The 19,184-nt window shown below is 38.3% G+C and overlaps 1 protein-coding gene across 6 annotated transcripts in view; it reads right to left on the reverse strand.

Moving 5' to 3' along the window:
* Positions 1-8,763, reverse strand: part of TP63 (tumor protein p63) — a 272,844-nt gene extending 264,081 nt beyond the window's left edge. For 3 of the 6 annotated variants that reach the window (XM_061413140.1, XM_061413130.1, XM_061413160.1), the window contains exon 1: positions 8,128-8,322. In XM_061413140.1, coding sequence (XP_061269124.1) covers positions 8,128-8,189 — 62 coding nt within the window. In that variant the 5' untranslated portion in view covers positions 8,190-8,322. Of the gene's footprint in view, positions 1-8,127; positions 8,324-8,428 lie in introns of those variants that run through there. The other 3 variants (XM_061413165.1, XM_061413166.1, XM_061413145.1) reach the window with 2 other exon arrangements.
* Positions 8,764-19,184: the final 10,421 nt, after the last annotated feature.

Genomic DNA, 19,184 nt, shown 5'->3' on the forward strand with positions numbered 1-19,184 from the left:
TGGCTTTTAAGTAGAGTGAGAACATGAAGTCTCTTTTTGGAAAGGCATGCATCTCCCATTGTTCATATCACTGGGTACCTCTTTATGAGCTTCAACTGGGATATTCAGTCCAAGTTCTCCTCCCTGCATAGAGTGGTTCTCAAAACTGGGTGTGTATACAAGCAAATCTTCTGGGGTGCTCGATAAAAATGCTGCATTTTGCATGCCTTCCCCTCATGCTCAGTTTCTCAGAGGGTACCATCAGTGTAACTGGAAACCTAAAATTAACTGGGAACCTTATAGCACAGAAGGCCTACAACTATTTCCCCCCGAGTGGTCTGAGAAGTACATGAATCAAAATTATTTTTGTTTACAGTGAAATTCCAAGGCTCCAGATAGACTTACCAAGTTATAGTTTCAGGTTTTTGAGTCTCGGCTCTCTGAATTCCTAACAGCATCAGAAGTGAATGTACATATTACTGAGTTTTCCTGAGTGTGAATTTGGGTGTCAGTTTCAGTTCCTTCCTGAAAGTCAAATGTATTTCCCTAAAAACCTTTTTGAGGAACCTTAACAGAGGCCTCCCTAGTAGCTCAGTTGGTAAGGAATGCAAACTAGTACAGCCACTATGGAGAACAGTGTGGAGATTCTTTAAAAAACTGGAAATAGAACTGCCTTATGATCCAGCAATCCCACTGCTGGGCATACACACTGAGGAAACAAGAAGGGAAAGAGACACGTGTACCCCAATGTTCATCGCAGCACTGTTTATAATAGCCAGGACATGGAAGCAACCTAGATGTCCATCAGCAGATGAATGGATAAGAAAGCTGTGGTACATATACACAATGGAGTATTACTCAGCCATTAAAAAGAATACATTTGAATCAGTTCTAATGAGGTGGATGAAACTGGAGCCTATTATACAGAGTGAAGTAAGCCAGAAGGAAAAACATAAATACAGTATACTAACGCATATATATGGAATTTAGAAAGATGGTAACGATAACCCTGTATACGAGACAGCAAAAGAGACACTGATGTATAGAACAGTCTTATGGACTCTGTGGGAGAGGGAGAGGGTGGGAAGATTTGGGAGAATGGCATTGAAACATGTGAAATGTCATGTATGAAACGAGATGCCAGTCCAGGTTCAGTGCACGATGCTGGATGCTTGGGGCTGGTGCGCTGGGACGGCCCAGGGGGATGGTATGGGGAGGGGGAGGGAGGAGGGTTCAGGATGAGGAGCACGTATATACCTGTAAGAAATAAAATTTATTAAAATAAAAAAAAAGAATCTGCCTGCAATGCAGGAGACCCAGGTTTGATCCTTGAGTCAGGAAGATCCCCTGGAGAAGGAAATGGCAACCCACTCCAGTACTCTTGCCTGGAGAATTCCATGGACTGAGGAGCCTGGCAGGCTACAGTCCATGGGACAGCAAAGAGTCAGACAGGACTGTGTGACTAACTTTCACTTTTCACTTTTTTTCAACAGATGCTACTAACCAAAGTCACTTTTCCAACTTGCAGCCTTCATGGTGGGTGCTTTGTATTTGCAATTCTCAGGCTGCACATCCAGGGCCTTCTACCCTCTCTTGTACCTCACTGTAGTATTTCGATGCATGAAGTTCTTCCTTAAAGCCCTGAGGTCTAGGACCGTATCCTACTCATACCGTTTATCTTTCCCACTCAGCACCAAGAAAAATAGATAAGCTCATGAAATATTTTAGTTAAACAAATCAAAACAAAACAAAAAAAGGTTTAGGTTCCATATCTACAATTTGATGATAAAAATTCATTACCTAGTGAATTAGTTTCCTATTGCAGCTGTAACAAAATGTCACAAACTTGTGGCTTAAACCAACCCAGATGTATTATCTCACAGTTCTGCAGGTTGGAAGCCTGAGACAGATTTCACTGGGTTGAAATCAAGATGTTGGCAGGCCTGTGTTCCTCCTGGTGGCTGTTAAAGAAAATCTGTTTCCTTGCTTCTTCCAATTTCTAGAGACAGCCACCATTCCTTGGCTCCTGATCCCCTTCCATCTACAAAATCCATTGAATCTTCGCTCACCTCATATCACTTTGACTTTCGACCTCCCACTTTCACTTTTAAGGAGTCTTGTGATTATATACCACTTGGATAGTCCAAGATAATCTACCTATTATAAGATCAGCCGATTAGCAGCCTTAATTCCATATGCAACCTAATATCTCTTTGCTGTGTAATATAACATATAATCATGTGTAATATAACATAGTTCCATAAAAAACTAAAAATAGAGCTACCATATGACCTGCAGTCCACTCCTAGGCATATATCTGGAGAAAAACATGATCTGAAAAGATACTTGCATTCCAATGTTCACTGCAGCACTGTTTAAAATAGCCAAGTCATGGAATCAACCTAAATGTTCATAAACAGAGGAGTGAATAAAGAAGAATCTAAATCTTCTAAAAAGAAATAATCCAGATAAACTTATAAAACAGAAATAGACACAAAGAATTCAAGAACAAGCTTATCCTTCCAGGGGGAAGGATGGGGGGAAAGGATAGACAGGGAGTTTGGGATGGACATGTATGCACTGCTATATTTAAAATGGGAGGCCAACAAGGACCTACTGTATAGCACATGGAACTCTGCTCAACATTACATGGCAGTCTGGATGACAGGGGAGTTTGGGGGAGAATGGATACATACATATGTACTGCTGAGTCCCTTTGCTATTCACCTGGAAGTATCACAACATTGTTAATCAGCTGTACCTCAATACAAAATAAAAAAAGAAGACACGACTGTTGCTAGAGACCATTATTTTGCTTGCCTCATCTGTCCTGCTGAATCAGCTACATAACGTGTTGAATAACACTTTGTTACTCATAAAGTTCTATATGGATCTAATAAAATAGTATGTTCTGTGGTAGAAAGCATTGAATGGGGGAGAGACTTGGATTCTAGGCTTGGTTCTGCTACTGTTTTTGTATGTGATTTTAGGCAAGTCCCTACGTTTTAAATTTCTCAATTCTAAAGCAGAAGAATGGAGATAAATCAACATCATGGGGCAGGACTCTTAATCATCTTTGTGCTTAAAGATCATACAGAGTGAAATAAAAGCTAGGTATGCCTGCATGAGGACACAGTTGTTGCTGGGAAGGAAATTCTAGTTCACCAGTGTGCTGTACACACACTAGTTGTTGTTTAGTCACTAAATCATGTCCAAATCTTTTGTGACACCATGGACTGTAACCTGCAAGTCTCCTCCATCCATGGGATTCTCGGGGCAAGAGTACTGGAATGAGTTGCCATTTCCTTCTCCATGGGATCTTCCTGACCCAGAAATCGAACCTGCATCTCCTGCACAGCAAGTGGATTTTTTTTTTTTTTTTTTTTTTACCGTTGAGCCACCAGGGAAGCCCCTATATACACAACAGTAGAACCTAGAAGTACACTAAGTGGATGCATTTAAGAGTTTAGTGGGTTATTATTTAATTCTCAGCATTTTAGCTATGAACAGTAGACTAGAAGTTGTTATCCCTAGGTAACTTATCAGGAAACTTTGATTTGGATGGCTAAAGTGGGTTCCATGAAAGTCACATGATCAGTTAGTGGTGGCGTTAAGACTATTACCCAGATCTTTTGGTAAGTCCTATGTGCCCTCAGCTGACACACTTCCCTGCCTCTCTGCCATTTAAATGCACTCACAGTTCAGGAGCTGTGTACAGAATTATAGAACATTTTACTCTTGGCTAACAACCATGGGTCATAAAGGTCTTTTGACATTTATTCTAGTGAAAATTGTAAGGGTTGGAGGCAGATTTTTCTTGACTACAATTGGGGACTACATTAGTCCCTGTTGATAAACTGCATCTTTATTGTACTTCATGAATCAATTCTCCCTGCCCTCTGCCTTTCTTCATTTCAAGTACTGATGTAAAAGCTATACAGATTGCAGCATGTTGGCTCATTCCTTTCAGTCAGACACAGAAACTGAGTGATTATGGAACTGGCTAAAATTAATGGATTAGCTGTATTAAAAATGGTTTGCTCATTGAAATGGATGGATACATCCTAAAATGGCATCAAAATTATATTATTAAATGATTTATTAATTTTCAAAGTCTCCATGTGTACATAAAGAACACTATGGGCACATTTTTCATTTTTCTACTGGATGTGATCCTGAAAGGAAAAAGCATTTGAAAAAAGTAAATTAAGAGAGTTTAATAAAGGGACTATTGATGAAGGGAGAAGAGATATGGTATGACTTTTTGGAGTTAGCAGTGACTAAAAATTGTTACACCCCTAAGTTTGAAGGAAAAGGAGAGTAGAGAGAAGTTACTCAAACTCAAGATACCCAGACCTGTGGTAAGAGCCCCTGTAGACCTGCAACTTTTAGTGGAAAACCCCACGGAGAAACAGGGAAGCATAAACCCCCAATTCATCCTCTTCCTGTCCTTTGATCTCCTGCTAGAGGTACCCACTGATAGAACCCAAGAGAAAACAGAAGAGAAAGGAACTGCTTCATAAGGAAGTCTTCATAAGTCAGCTTCCTGGGATTCAGAACAAAAGGATGTAGGACGGATGTGGAGAAGCAAATTGAAGACACTCTACACAAACACTGCATCTGTCTTTATGAGATTGTATTTGACAAATAAAATGATCCTCCACTGTAAATTCATTATCATCCACAGCCCTCCTTGTCCTTTGGGATATATTTAAAAAACACAGTTTAAAAAATTGACCTTTAAGCCAGTAAAGCATAAAATTCACAATCAATATGTAATTTACACAGGAAATACTTCTTACTCATCCATAGAGTACTTTAACAGTTTAAACGTCTTTGAGTAGAGGGTGACGGGAAAAAAAAAAACAAACAAAAAAAAAAAAAACAAAGAAACAAACTCAAAATCATTTTACCAGTGGTTCAAATTGTAATGTTTTACTTTCTCTTATTTTAGTCCTCAGCTATCATAATGTTTCAAAATTTAATCTTGATTCCTTTTTATCATTTTAACTGGTTAACCTTCAAAATGACATTTGGAGGAATTCAATCTTTTAGAATTACTTGGTTAAAGAGATCTATGTTAAAAATGAGGTGGCAATTCCAAAACTAATTATGAAAAAAGGCCCAAATTATAACCCAAATGATAAATTAACAAAATTTAACTCCTAAAATGCTAAAATTTAGATTCATTTTGAATATTTACAAATAAAAAATATACAGAACTCATTGATTATGGTTTTAATTTATAAGGAAATGGTATTTTACCGTTTGGCTCTTGTTTATTAATTTCCACAATTTCATCTATTTTTTTTAACAAATTAAGGTAGCAATAAAGTCACAAAACTGGTGATTTGTCTACCTTTTCCTCTTGTATATAGCTTAGATAGTTTCAGTATCTTTCCATATCTTTGATTTTCAGAAAAGTTTTTGTAAAAACTACAGTAAATTAGCATCCACATCAGAGCACAACCAAATGCATAATATGTTAATATGTTCAGGTGCAAAGGGCAAAAAAAGCAAAAAAAAAAACTTAGAAATCTAAATTTTAACCGAGAGAATGATTACCATCATACTTTGAAATGTATATTAAAACTGGCTTTTGGGGAAATGGCATTAACATTCAGTAATAAATGATAATAGCAGCTCTCATTTATTGTATTCTTTGATAAAAGGAAATTCATGCATTAAGGTAGCTTACAGCTAAAAATAACAAGAAATCCTGTTCTTTCCTTTTATGAAAATTCTCTTTTATAACTTTTTTCTAAAGACAAGGTCAGGAAAAAGACAAATTTAACTATGTAGATGACTATGATTATGGAATGATTAAATTTGGTCTTACTTAAAATAGATTTTGTAAACTGAGAACTACAAGGATTGTCTGCTTAGAAAAACCAGCTCAAACCCATTCACTCCTGAGGAATCAAACAGGATATTGTTTGATTCTTTCTTATAGTGATATTCCAGTTATTCATTCATTTATTCCCTAAACAGTCTAGACAGAAAAATATAATAATTCAGAACTTGAAATATCTGACAGTGGTTAAAAATATGAGGAAAATGTTCATTATTAAATATGTAAGTATTGTAGAGTTAAACATTACAGCCATACCTTGTTCATTTTTGTATTTCCAGTGCCTTGATCAGAGTAAGTAGATGGTTGGCAAGGAACATTTTTCTTTAGTTTATTTTCCAATTAAGTTTTAATGACAAATGGGAAGTAGATAATCTTACCTAAAACAATTTATTTGGCAAATAAATGTTCACTGATCACTCAGCACCACCATCTCACAGCTGCCCAACATGAACCCCCTTTCCCCAAAAGTGACTCTTGCCATTAAGTTCAGAGATTCAGCAGAATTTAAAATATTTTTAAAGTACTATTATTATTTTAAATTTTACAGTCTGTCAAAAATTGAGATGATATTTGCTCCATCAACGGGCAGGTTGGTAGGACACTCTGAAAAGCAATTTCCTTGTGTATTCATATTTACAGGCTTCCCTCATCAATCATTAGAAATACACCTGGACAGAGGTCTTCGTGACTGACATGCAGGTTGCTAGTCAATAGAAGAAAGTTTCTTCTAGAGCTGAGGTAGATCCAAGCACCTACTTTAAAAAAGATGTCCTCAGGGGACACATTATACAGCTAATGTTTCACCAGAATTATCCTCTTAGAAATATTCTTCCAAAGATTTTATTGAAGTATAAAATTTTGAGGCTGGAAAAATTTTGAGAACTAGAAAATCTTTAATATTTCTCTCTTTATCCACTCACTCCACAATGCCAACAAAATCTTATATAAGAACATGAATTCTAGAGCCATTCATTTTTGCTACTATTGTTTGCAATGCACAGCAAGGCAGGAATCAAATCACCACACACATTTCTCACTTCAACCTGGAGAACAACGAACTTGCTTTCTCTCTCTTTCCTTTTTCTTCTTTTCTTCTCTTACTCTCTCCACCATTCCATTCACGTTTCTCCCTTTCTTTCCTTCTTCTGCCTTCTCACACAGTCCACCAGAAATATCACAGGGAAAGAAGTTGTGTTCATAGGGTTGGCCAAAAAGTTCATTTGGATTTTTGTGTAAGATGTTATGGAAAAACCTGAACGAAATTTTTGGCCAACACAATACATCGTCTACATTATTGTTTACATGGTAATAACTCATATTAATGAAGAAAGATCACATGGCCTCTTTAATTGCCTGGGCAATTGGACAGTGAGTCCTGGCCAGAGAACCTACTCTGCTGCTGAACTGATTCTCTCCTAGGCACTCGTGGTGAATGACAAGTTAACCCTTTTGGAACCACACCGTTTTCAACAGCCAGAGGACCTCCCTCATTAGTCTCAGAAAATAAAGTATGACATTCCAACATCAAATCTCATGCTGTTAAATTAACAACATCACACTGCTACATACGACTGGAATATTTCCCATAACTTTATGACTGGAAAAACACTGTTCAGATTTCATTTACCAGTTTAAAAATAGCAGCCTCTAATTTGAAACACGTACACACACACACACACACACACACTGTGCACACTCACTAATATTCCCTCTTAGTGCTAGGCAAACATTACTTCCTATAAGCAGAAATACAATTCAGGATAATTATAAGTTTTAAAAGTCGGATTTGTCAAAAGATGATGTTTGTTTTGAAACAAATCAAGAAGAAAATATGCTATAGAGCCAAAATGACAAGCCACAATCTGTTTAGTATAACAATGGCTATTTATCTATTTTTTATTGCATAAATCAAAATTATTCTGTGTTTATTTTGACTTGAAGATCACTCACAGTCTATTATGTCCCTGTCCAATGAAATGTCTTCTACTTGGGTGGGTGAGTGCTGAGCCTGGCAAATAACAGATTTTAAACATCTTAAAATGGTGTGACAATTTTCTGAGACATCATGGGAAGACTGTCTTCAGACTTTGTTACTTTGTACATTCAGATAGGAACTAAAAAGGAAACCTAGAAGAGATGCCCACAGACCACTTTAAGTCCACAGAAAGTGCAAAATAATATCACTGTGCTCATAAACAAAGAGAGGCTGCTCTTTGAATACAGCAGAAACACTCATCATACACAAGGCATTCCAATTAAATTTTGATAGAAGTTTATCTCACGTTTAAACTCACCGCTGGATGTAAGGGTCGGGACAGTACTGTAGGGTGGCACACCGTGAAGTTTCAAAATTCATTTCCTTCACCTCTCTTTGATATCAATAAATGGAGAAAAGTATATAACATATACACATATACCTGTGTATGCATAGATATCGAGCCAGGAGGCTCAAAGCAATAGGGTCAAATGCTATCAGACATAGACGTGTAGACACTTTCCCCCTTCACACATATTTGAAAAGAGGCGGAGCGTTTCTCGATTTGAACCAATGAGATTCATCAAGTGATTAAAACACCAGAAACAGTCGAATCTTACCAGCTGGGCATCCTCTCTAAAGTTGTTCTTCCTTTTCTACTACGGCTTTAGAGTCCTTCATGTATAGTGGCCACACTCGTTGGCAATTTGGAGTCATCTCTGAACTTCTGGTCTCTCTGGTGATTGGATGCTGGCATGAATGGCATCAGAGTTTAATTTCAGCAGCCAGGACTTTCACAACAGAGCAGAGCTAATGAATGTCCACCCTGCTCCAACTAATTAATGCTTCCTCGTATCTGCATACTGATTTAATTTGAGGACTTCTGTGACTGCTTCTGGAACTAAGTATTTCACAGAGCTGCTTAGGGAGCTTTTTTTTTTTTTTATCTTCTTCATCTCCACCTCTCTGTCCTCCCCACCCCCCACCCCCCCCTTCATTCTCCCTTTCAGCCAACCGCCTGTTGTGGTCACAATCTCAAATAGCAAAGACGGGGAAATTCCTTGATTATATTTAACCTAGAACTCACTCTTCGTCTCAACTAAAAGAGATACCCATTCACATCCCTTTAGTATTGCCTTCCCTAAATTAAAAAAAAAAAAACCTTTATTGAATTTTTAAAATATCCTACCTCAAACACACACACATAATTTTCTTAAAGCATATTAATGGAAAATAATGTAGTATTTTTGACTATTTTGAAGCTTACAAAATTATTTCAAATTGCCTGTTACTGCAAACATTTGAGTTCTTTCTGTCTCTCTCAGTCTTTCCCACTTTTTTATTTATGTCTATTGTTTTGGCTGGTTTTTAGCTCGAGCTACTTTGGAGTAAAACCATTAACTTGTTCATATATCCAAAACAATATATCAAAAGTCTACATACAGAATAATTCACTTCCTTTCTGAATACAGGCTGTAAACCAATCATGGTTTTGTGGATTTGGAAATTGAATGAAATATGATTCAGAAGCTAAATTAAAATAGACTCCAACAGAAAAAACAAACAAACAAACAACAAGTGTGTCCAAGTGTCACTAACAAGGTAAGTTCACATCCTCCATTCACCCCTAATCACAGGTCACCTGTAAACTGGTGATATCAGAAGTTGTCAAAGTTGTGAGATAATCTCAAGTCCTTTTCAGAGCAGTTTGACATTTCCTTTTGAGAAAATTTGGTTCAAAATGTGTTTCATAAAAATATTTTATTTGTTGCTGCAGCCAGGATAGAAGGGAGAAGCTATTTAAAACTTGACATTCTCTTCCTTACTTAGCCTGAGAGTGTCTAACATCTGTGAATTGTGAAATTCACAAATATGCCGGCCTGAGCCCCAGCCAATTTAAACAGCTTGTTCTACAAAATGGGAAACTTGAGGGAAGATCATTTTACTAATTAATTATAGATTTGTTAATTGGAGTTAAAGTGTTTGGCTTTACTCCCTGCTATTAGCAAACACAGATGACCAGAATATACAGAGTTCTTAAATTTAAAATATTCAATATCCTTTGAGCATGGCCAAGTCCCACCACACTGTGTCTGGCTTTTCCCATTTATAAAATGGGAGGTGAAATAGTGATCTCAAGTGTAGTGCTTCTCAAATGTTAAAGCACTTGCGAGTCACCTGGAAATCTTGTCAATGCAGATTCTAGTTCCGTAGGTTTCAGATGGGGCCTGAGACTCTTCATTTCATACAAGCTCCCAGGTGATGGCTGCTGCTGGCTTTAGCATCACACTTTGAGTATAAAGACCCAGTGCTGTTTTCAGGCCTGCTTTTTATATACTTCTAGGAAATAACCATAACCCTTGCAAATATTTTAATTACTATCAGAGGCTCTCGGTTTCCAAATATTAATAAATTATTAATTTTAAGCATTCTTAACATGCTTTGCATTTCAAATTTTTACAGCTTAATTTATTTTTAAAAAAAGACCATTTAAAATGTATGCCCTGACATCAATGATATTTTTTTAAAAATCCTAAATTTTTAAGTTAAGAGGGACAGATATTAAATAGTAATATATATATGTACATACATATATATATTACCCCACTCCAGGTGGCACAGTGGTAAAGAATCCTCCTGCCAATGTAGGAGATACAAGGTTCAGTCCCTGGGTTGGGAAGATCCCCTGGAGAAGGAAATGGCAACCCATTCCAGTATCCTTGCTTGGAAAACTCCATGGACAGAGGAGCCTGGTGGGCCACAGTCTATGGGATGGCAAAGAGTCAGACACGACTGAGAGACTGAACTGAGCTGATATATATAATTTATAATTATCAAACATACTGGCTCCTATTGCTTTGTGAAAATAAATGCAGAGAGCTATCCTGATCAAGGGCAAAAGGAAGACTCTCCAGTACTCAACAACACACCAATGGCCCCCAACCATCCAGAACCTGGGGAAAATACATGACAATTATACAGTAATTACCAAAATTGCCACTTTTATTTATATTACATCCCTCTTCACCCAGGGAGCTCAGGTGACTACATTGTGGTTGTTTAGTTGCTAAGCCATGTCTGACTCTTTTGCGACCCCATGGACTGAATCCCACCAAGCTTCTCTGTCCACGGAATTTTCTAGGCAAAAATACTGGAGTGGGTTGCTCCAGGGGATCTTCCTGACCCGGGGATTGAACCTGAGTCTCCTTCATTGCAGGGAGATTCTTTTACCACTGAGCCACCCAGGAAAGCCCTCAGATTAATATACAAATGCATAAATTATTTCTTTGCTATGAAAGTTAGATGCTTTTCCAACATGTTAGGTCTATTAGGTAGAGATTGTAATAGAATAAGTTTATCTTTAGCCTGAGAGAAGGAAGTTGCCTTTCTGACCATGTCCTACATCTTTGAATGATGTTGTTGGTGAAGATTTTTGATTTGTAGGAAGAGGAGAAGTAATGAGCTTAGGGAAACAGTAGTATTCAGGACCTGGAACCCTGGACTCACTGTAAGATAAAAGGATATTTTTTTTTCCTTTCAGTGGCTAGTAGCCAAGAATGTGTACTTTGCCAAACTCAGGTATTCAAAACACAAACCTTTCTCATTTACATTCATGTGAATTATATCTTAACAGCTCCCCATTATGTACTCTATCCACTGGGTGACGTGCTTTTCTTGTTCCTCCCTGCCTTGGAGCATGCTTTGTCCTTCATCCAGAATGCTTTTAAATCCCACGTGTGTATATCCACATCTCACAAACACGTGAAAGAACAGGAAGCCTTTCTCATCCTTCCAGGTAAAAGGAAGCTACCCTCTCCCTCTTAAATCATGATGTTCTAACTTGTGAAAGGGCGCCTGCTATTTCCTTCCTAGATCTGAGCTACTTTTGCATAAGACTATTTCCTGTACTGGATGGTGAACAACTTGAGAGTGGGTTTGAGATTTGATTTATCTCTGTGTCTCCAGGGATGAGCAAAGTATGGTCTAGTGGCAAATAACTTGTTTATACCCTTGCAAAAACACATCTAATTATTATCATAAGTGGTTAAAAAGAACTTGCGTGAAGCACTTGACTTTTTAGAATCAGTTTAATTGAGGTATAATGTATATACAATGAAATTCACTTATTCTACTGTTCCATCTGAGGAATTTTGACATATTATAATCCACGTAGCCTCCACCAAAACCAAGATATAGAATATCTCATTACTCCCCAAACCTGCTCATTTCTATTACCCCAAAAGTTCCCCTTGCAATTAATCCTTCCTCACCATTGACCCTAAACACTCACTCTCTTGTTTTGCTTTTTTGTCAGCATGTATCAGATGTATGTTTTCTAGAATAGCATTATTCAATAGAATTTTCTGTGATGAACGAAATACCTACATTTGCTCTGTCTGTCATGGTTGTTACTAACCACATATGGCTAATGCAACTAAGAAATTGCATTTTAATTTTTATTTAATTTTGATCAACTTGTATTTAAATAGCTACATGTGACTAGTGGCTACCATGTTGGACAGCATGATGCTAGAATGTCACATAAATGTAAGCATACGGCTTCTATTCTTTTGTGTCTGGTAGGTTCTTTCATTTCATGTGTTGCTTTTGAGATATATCCATGTTCTTATGTACGTCTATGACTGGTTTTTCTTTATGGCTGTTGAACATGTGGATTGTTCCTAATTTTCATTATTAATATGAAAACTAGTCTCAAATTCCTAATTACAGCCAGAAGCAGAAGTCCAATAGACTTTTTAAGAGCAAATACTAACCCATCCCATTAAGTCCCGTAGTGATGTGGACTAGCTCATTCTCTCCCAGGTTGCTGTAGCTCTAGAGGATGCAGAAGACACAGAAAGAAACTGACTAACCTCGGTTTGGTCAGGGTTCTGGTCACAATTTCCTCCTTGACTTTAGACAAGAAGCCTACTTTCTTCGGGCTTTACATTCTTCTTTTTATTTATTTATTTGGCTACTTGTATTTGTTGTAGCATGCGGGACCTTCATTGCATCATGCGGAATTGTTCTATGTGGCATGTGGACTCTAGTTGTGGCATGAGAGTTTAGTTGCCCTGAGGCATGTGATGTCCTAGTTCCCTGATCAGGGGTCAAACTCATGTTCCCCGCATTGCAAGGCAGTCTTAACCATTGGACCACGAAGGAAGTCCTGGACCTTACATTCTTGCTCTTTAAGAGGAAGGATGTGTCGATGGGGATTCCTTTGTTACTAAAAATGTAAAGTAACTCCCACTAAATAAAACTAAGAATATAAAAACAGGTTAAAATATGAAAGTTCACAGATTGAAGGAGAAAGTTGAAAAATAAGATTTGGGAAGGGGCTAAGAACCAGAAGATCTGCAGGGATCTAAGTAACAGGAATGAATAGAGTCAGTTTGATAGTGCCACCTTAGAAATAAGTCAAACCCAGCAGGATTCTTTGCTTCTTCTTCTTCTTCTTCTTTTTTTTTTTTTTTAAGCTTGAATTGTTTACCTTAGAGAGCTTCCCAGGTAGTTCTAGTGATAAAGAACCCGCCTGCCAGTGCAGGAGAAGCAAGAAACAAGAGACAGGGGTTCGAGCCCTGTGTCAGGAAGATCCCCTGGAGAAGGGCATGGCAACCCACTCCAATATTTTTGCCTGAGAATTACATGGACAGAGAAGCCTGGCAGGCTACAGTCCATGGAGTCACACAGAATCAGACAAGACTGAATAAAAAGCACGCACATACACATTTACCTTCAAATTCTCAGAAGGAAGATGTCGTTTTAGGCCAGGAGAAATCTGAATATGTCTTGATTGATATAGTCCTACCAAGACTGGGCCAAAGAGAATTTCTGAAAGAAAATAGAAGGTCCATTAAGCTAGGAAAGGGCATTAGGTTCAGGGCAGCAGAAAACAACAGATGCCACCAGGAGGGGCTTAAAGTGGATGAGCGCGCAGATTCCTAAGAGCTCTGGCTGGCTGTGGCTGTGTGACTGAAGGAGCTAAATTTCTTGTCAGGGTCTTGTCCTCTCCAAGTCATCCTGACCTGCCCCTCTTTTACAATATGGGGATCAAGAAAGAACTTTCTAGAAAAGCGGCAAATTCATCAAGTGTCACCTACATCAAAGGGACTGAAGAGTTTGATGATTTTTAGTTTTGAGATACTTTCCTGGATATAACTTCAGTTCAACTCCACAATCTCTGTTTCACAGAAGTAGAAACAGGTTCTGTGTTTTTGTTTTTTGGTTTTTTTTTTTTGAGGCGGGGCATCCTCCCAACACTTCCAGCTTTATGTTCTATGAATATATTTGCTGAAGTAGGGCATCTAGTGGAAGTAAAGCTGGGCCTAGAATTTAAGCATGCTGGATTAGGGTCAAATGCTTTTTATATCAATGAAAAAGCCAGTAATTTGCAAGCTTAGCCATGTTCTTCCTTTGATTTGACCTCTACCACCTTGCAGGTCACTGGAATTCATCAAATAGGGGGAAAAAATGCATAAAGCTAGTGTCTCAGAGTCTACTGAAAAGAAAGAAGATGCTTCAGGGAAGTGTCTGAGGAAAGGGATACTTGTCTCTTCAGAGGGCATGCAAGGAAACACAGAGGGCAATTGGAGAAGGAAGAGGTTGGCAGTGTCCCTAACAGACAAACCTGATACCCTCCAAGTCACACCCAGTGTCCCAGAGCAATGTGGGTGGGCTTCTTTTCCAGACATCCCTGAACAGCTGTGTGGGGGCTCCTCACTCCCACCCCTTCTTTGCTCAATGCCCACGTGAGTGAGAGATAAATAAGGAGACACAGGAAGTCCTTATTTGGCACTTTGCAGATTTTTTTCCTGAACCATTTGTCAGTTGCAGATATGGTACACCTTGATTCTGACTGTCTTAGTGCATATTTCCTAAAATGGGACGGTCTCTGACATGATCACAATCCAATAAAGAAATGAGGAAATTAACACTGATATAACATGATTATCTTCTTTACATTCAGACTTTGCCAATTGTCCCAATGATGCTTATTATAGCAAACAGAAAATCCTGGATTTTACATTGCATTCTGTTGTTCTATTTCTTTAGCCTTTATTAATCAGGAACATTTCCTCAGTCATTGTATTTCATGACAGTTTTTTTTTTTTTAATTGACGTACAGTTGATTTACAGTGTTGTGTTAGTTTCTGATGTACAACAAAGTGATTCATATATATATATGTTCTTCTTCATATTGTTTTCCAAAATGGCTTAGTACCGGATATTGAATATAGTTCCCCGTATGACACAGTAGGACTTTGTTATTTATCCATCCTATATACAATAGTTTGCATCTGCTAATCCCCAATCCAACCTCCCCTTGTCCCTTCTTTCCCTGGCAACCACAAATCTGTTCTTTATGGCATGACAGATATTTTTGAAATGTGCAGGCCAGTTATTTTGTAGACTGAACCTCAGTTTAGGTTTGACTGATGTTTTCTCGTGATTGGATTGAGTTTTCTACTTTTGGCAGAAACATCTGTGATACTATGATATTGTGTACATCCTGTACATCATATCAGGAAATGCTTGGTTTTTAAAGCCCTTCAGAGGGTTTTCTCCAGGCCTCATCTCAGGAACAGAAAATTTGAATGTTAAAACCTCTTACTTATATAGCAGTCCCTTCTAAGGTCCTGCATGCATTCATATGTGCTCATGCTCAGTCATGTCTGACTTTCTGCGACACCATGGACTGTAGCCCATGAGGCTTTCATGTGCGTGGGATTCTCCAGGCTAGAATACTGAAGTCGGTTACCATTACCTCCTTCAGGTGATCTTCCTGACCCAAGGATTGAACCCATGTCTCCTACATTTCCTGCATTGGCAAGCAGATTCTTTACCACTGAGCCACCTGGGAAACCCTCTAAGGTCCTAGGAACTATTTTAGTAGTATGTGTACGTGGCCATTACATTTCTGTAAAATATACATATGTGATCTATTTTAGCCACAATCCTCTAATATTACCATCTCTTTCTGCTTCACTTTCCCCTTCATCACCATTCATTTTGCACAGAATGGTGATGGAGAGGCCATATGATTTCTAGGATCCAAGTATGGGCTAGTTGAATACAGTATATTTTTAGTTTGGGTTTGGAAGGAAAGATTACTGTGGCCTGGGTTAGGGTTGTATAGAGTTAAATTATTGCTATTCATCTTGGTATATGAATGGCTTCCAACAGTATTCCTCTTGCCTATGACACTAGACATAGTGTCACTAAGAAGTTGGGTTGCAGATCAATCACAGTATGAATATCTCCAACAATAACAGCAATGAAAAATGTGTGCCTAGTGGAGGAGTAACAGAGTTGAAAATGCACTCTGTGGAAACTTTTCCCTCTTTTTTTATCAGGCATACAAACTTGAACACAGAGGAATCAAAATCGAAACCAGGTTTCCCCCGTCTGTTATTCAGCATATACAATTAAAATGCTCCATACATTATTTGGTCTTTTTTGATGGCAGTTGCACTAAATAGAATTTATGCTTATACTGTATGTGTTTGTAGGAACACAACGCCTGGCAGTGCTTCAAACAGCAAGTGTGTCTGTCAAACCTTAGTTTAGGGCTGCAGAAGACAAGGCTGAATATGTGATGTTAAGATTCTATCCAACCCTAAGAATCCATGATTCAATACTGTAAACTTGTAAGCTAAGGGAGTTCCAGTGGTTAGGACTATGCACTTTCACTTCTGTATTCCAGGTTCAGTCATTGGTTGGAGAAATAAATTGTGCAAGCCTCCCAGCATGGCCAGAAACAAACAAAAACTAGTAGGCTACATTTACATCTATCTATCTACACAAAATCATTTTGTTCCAGAGTGATTGGATGTTGCTTACAAAATATGTATAAGAAGATTTAAAAATACATATGTAGGGGCTGAGAGGAGGAAACAAAGAGTTGTTTAATGGGTACAGAGTTTCAGTTTTGCAAGATGAAAAAGTTCAGGAATCATTGCGCATATGAATACAGCAATGGCACCCCACTCCAGTACTCTTGGCTGGAAAATCCCACGGACGGAGGAGCCTGGTGGGCTGCAGTCCATGGGGTCGCTAAGAGTCGGACACGGCTGAAGCGACTTAGCTTAACACTGTTGAACTGTACGCTTAGACCTGGTTATGCTGGTAAATTTTATGTTATGTGTTTTTTACCATAATCAAAAAGTTTAAAAATTAAATATGTAGGTAAATGAGTAAGCAAGTCGTCCCCTTCTCCTCCTGCCCTCAATCTTTCCCAGCACCAGGGTCTTTTCAAATGAGTCAGCTCTCCGCATCAGGTGGCCAAAGTATTGGAGTTTCGGCTTCAACATCAGTCCCTCCAATGAACACCCAGGACTTGAATGAAACACAATGACCAGTTTGCCCACTAGGAAATCTGGTGCCTGATTAAACTGATGAGATAACAATATGTTTACTAGAGTGCATGAAACATTATGTAGGTGGGAGAGGATAGAGTGTAGCATTCTTACTTACTTTCCTGGGATTTGAGCCCTGAGAGGGCTGTGGCAGAACTTTACTTCAGATACACAGTCACAAATTTGTGCCTTATTGTTTGAGTACTGACCATCAGGAAGTCACAAAAGCCATCATTTGTGGGAGGAGGAGGAGTGGGTGAGAGCCAAGAAAAAAAGACCTGATCTGTATAAACTTGTGACTACCAACAGCTGTGGGCAAGATTTTCTAAACCACTGGGTGCTTTTCTGGTATATAGCCCTTTGTGAGATATGTCGTTTACTAACGAAGCACAGCTCCCAAAAGAGGAAGTAAGAGACATTTATAATAGTTTTTTTTTTCTGAAAATTAGCTATATTCAAAGTTCAAAAGGAATTTAGAGGTCATTTGCTTAGAAAAAGTCCCAGCAAATGGCTTAAAAATAACAAGCATGTGCATAGTGGCTTTAATTTTGCAGAACACTTTCACAGACATTCTCTTATCTGAGTCTCCCAAATGTCACGTAGATGTGCTAGGATTAGTGGTGTCATTTCCTCCACTGTGTACGTGAGAAAGCTTGAGAAACACAGTCACACAATCATATAACCCACAGTGGCAGTGGCCTGCACTGGATCCAGCTTCACTTACTTCTAGACATTAGTTCATTTGCTCAATAAAATATCATGACTTAGGTGCCTGTGGTATGCCTGGTATTATGCCAGACTTTGGGAAAATAAAGATAATTAAAATCCTGTCTCTTCTTTCCTAATAGCACATATACAAACCTAGCATTTTTACAGCACTTGCATTTACTAAATATTTTATGTCCTTTATCTATCTAGATAATCAATAAAAAAACTTTAGGATTAGGCAAGCTAGGTGTTATTACAGAAAGAAATGGCAACCCACTCCAGGACTCTTGCTTGGACAATCCCATGAAAGGGACCTAGTGGGCTGCAGTCATTGGGGTCACAAAAGAGGTGTTATTACCTCTGTTGTACAGAGGAAGAGATAGTGACTCTGCATTAATCATCCAGCCAGGCAGTGATGGAGCTGTGGTTGGAACTCAGGTAAGCCTGTTTCTCTGAAATTATCACCATACTTTTGACACTCCCCCCCAAAAAATATAAAAAGATCTAGAATGAATTGTGCATACTTTTATGTCTTAGAGATCTATGCAAGATCTCTAGCACATGTCTCTTGGTGTCTTTTTCCTGGGCCAGTCAGCCTGTGATAACACAAGTACCACGAATGCCAATCCCCAAAGGAAGGCATGAGCTCATGATGAGCACCCACATTTGGGCTGGGAGTCAAGAATGTTAACTTTGCTTATTTTGAAATCTGGGTTGTGCACGCTGTTTAAGCATGTGGGAGTAGATGCACTGATGAAATGTTTCTGTGAGATGGAAGTGAATTCTCAGAGAGTTCTTACAGGGAATCCACATGGGACAACCCTTGAGTGGGTCTTGTTTACAGTGACATCTCTGTGCCAAGTTACTAAGGAGTCAGTTTAAAGTGTGACCTTGGAGAAATAACATCAGTCTGAGAGCATAACTACTCCTGGCTGCCTTTGGGTAGGTAACATGCTGTTCTTCCACTCAGCCACTGAGCGTTTTAGACCATATGGATCTCTCCGTGTGTCACTTACACTACATGTTTGAATAGAGTAAGTAATCTTCCCCATGGGCCGGGATAACTATTTTTGTTAGGATAATAATTGAAAGACATATATTTTCAAAGTAAAAATCATCTTTCTATTTCAGATTGTAAGATCCTTCCTATACATTCATAAAGAGAAATATGTGAAGGGGGAAGAGAGAGAGAGCCACAAGATATAGTGATGACATTTATAAAGAGATAAATGTATACATATGATAATATACAAATATATGTGTATATTTTAAAATATTACCTGAAATATGCATATATATAATATATTTT

This window comes from Bos javanicus, chromosome 1 (genome assembly GCF_032452875.1).
Source record: "Bos javanicus breed banteng chromosome 1, ARS-OSU_banteng_1.0, whole genome shotgun sequence".
NCBI classification, from domain to species: Eukaryota; Metazoa; Chordata; class Mammalia; order Artiodactyla; family Bovidae; genus Bos; species Bos javanicus.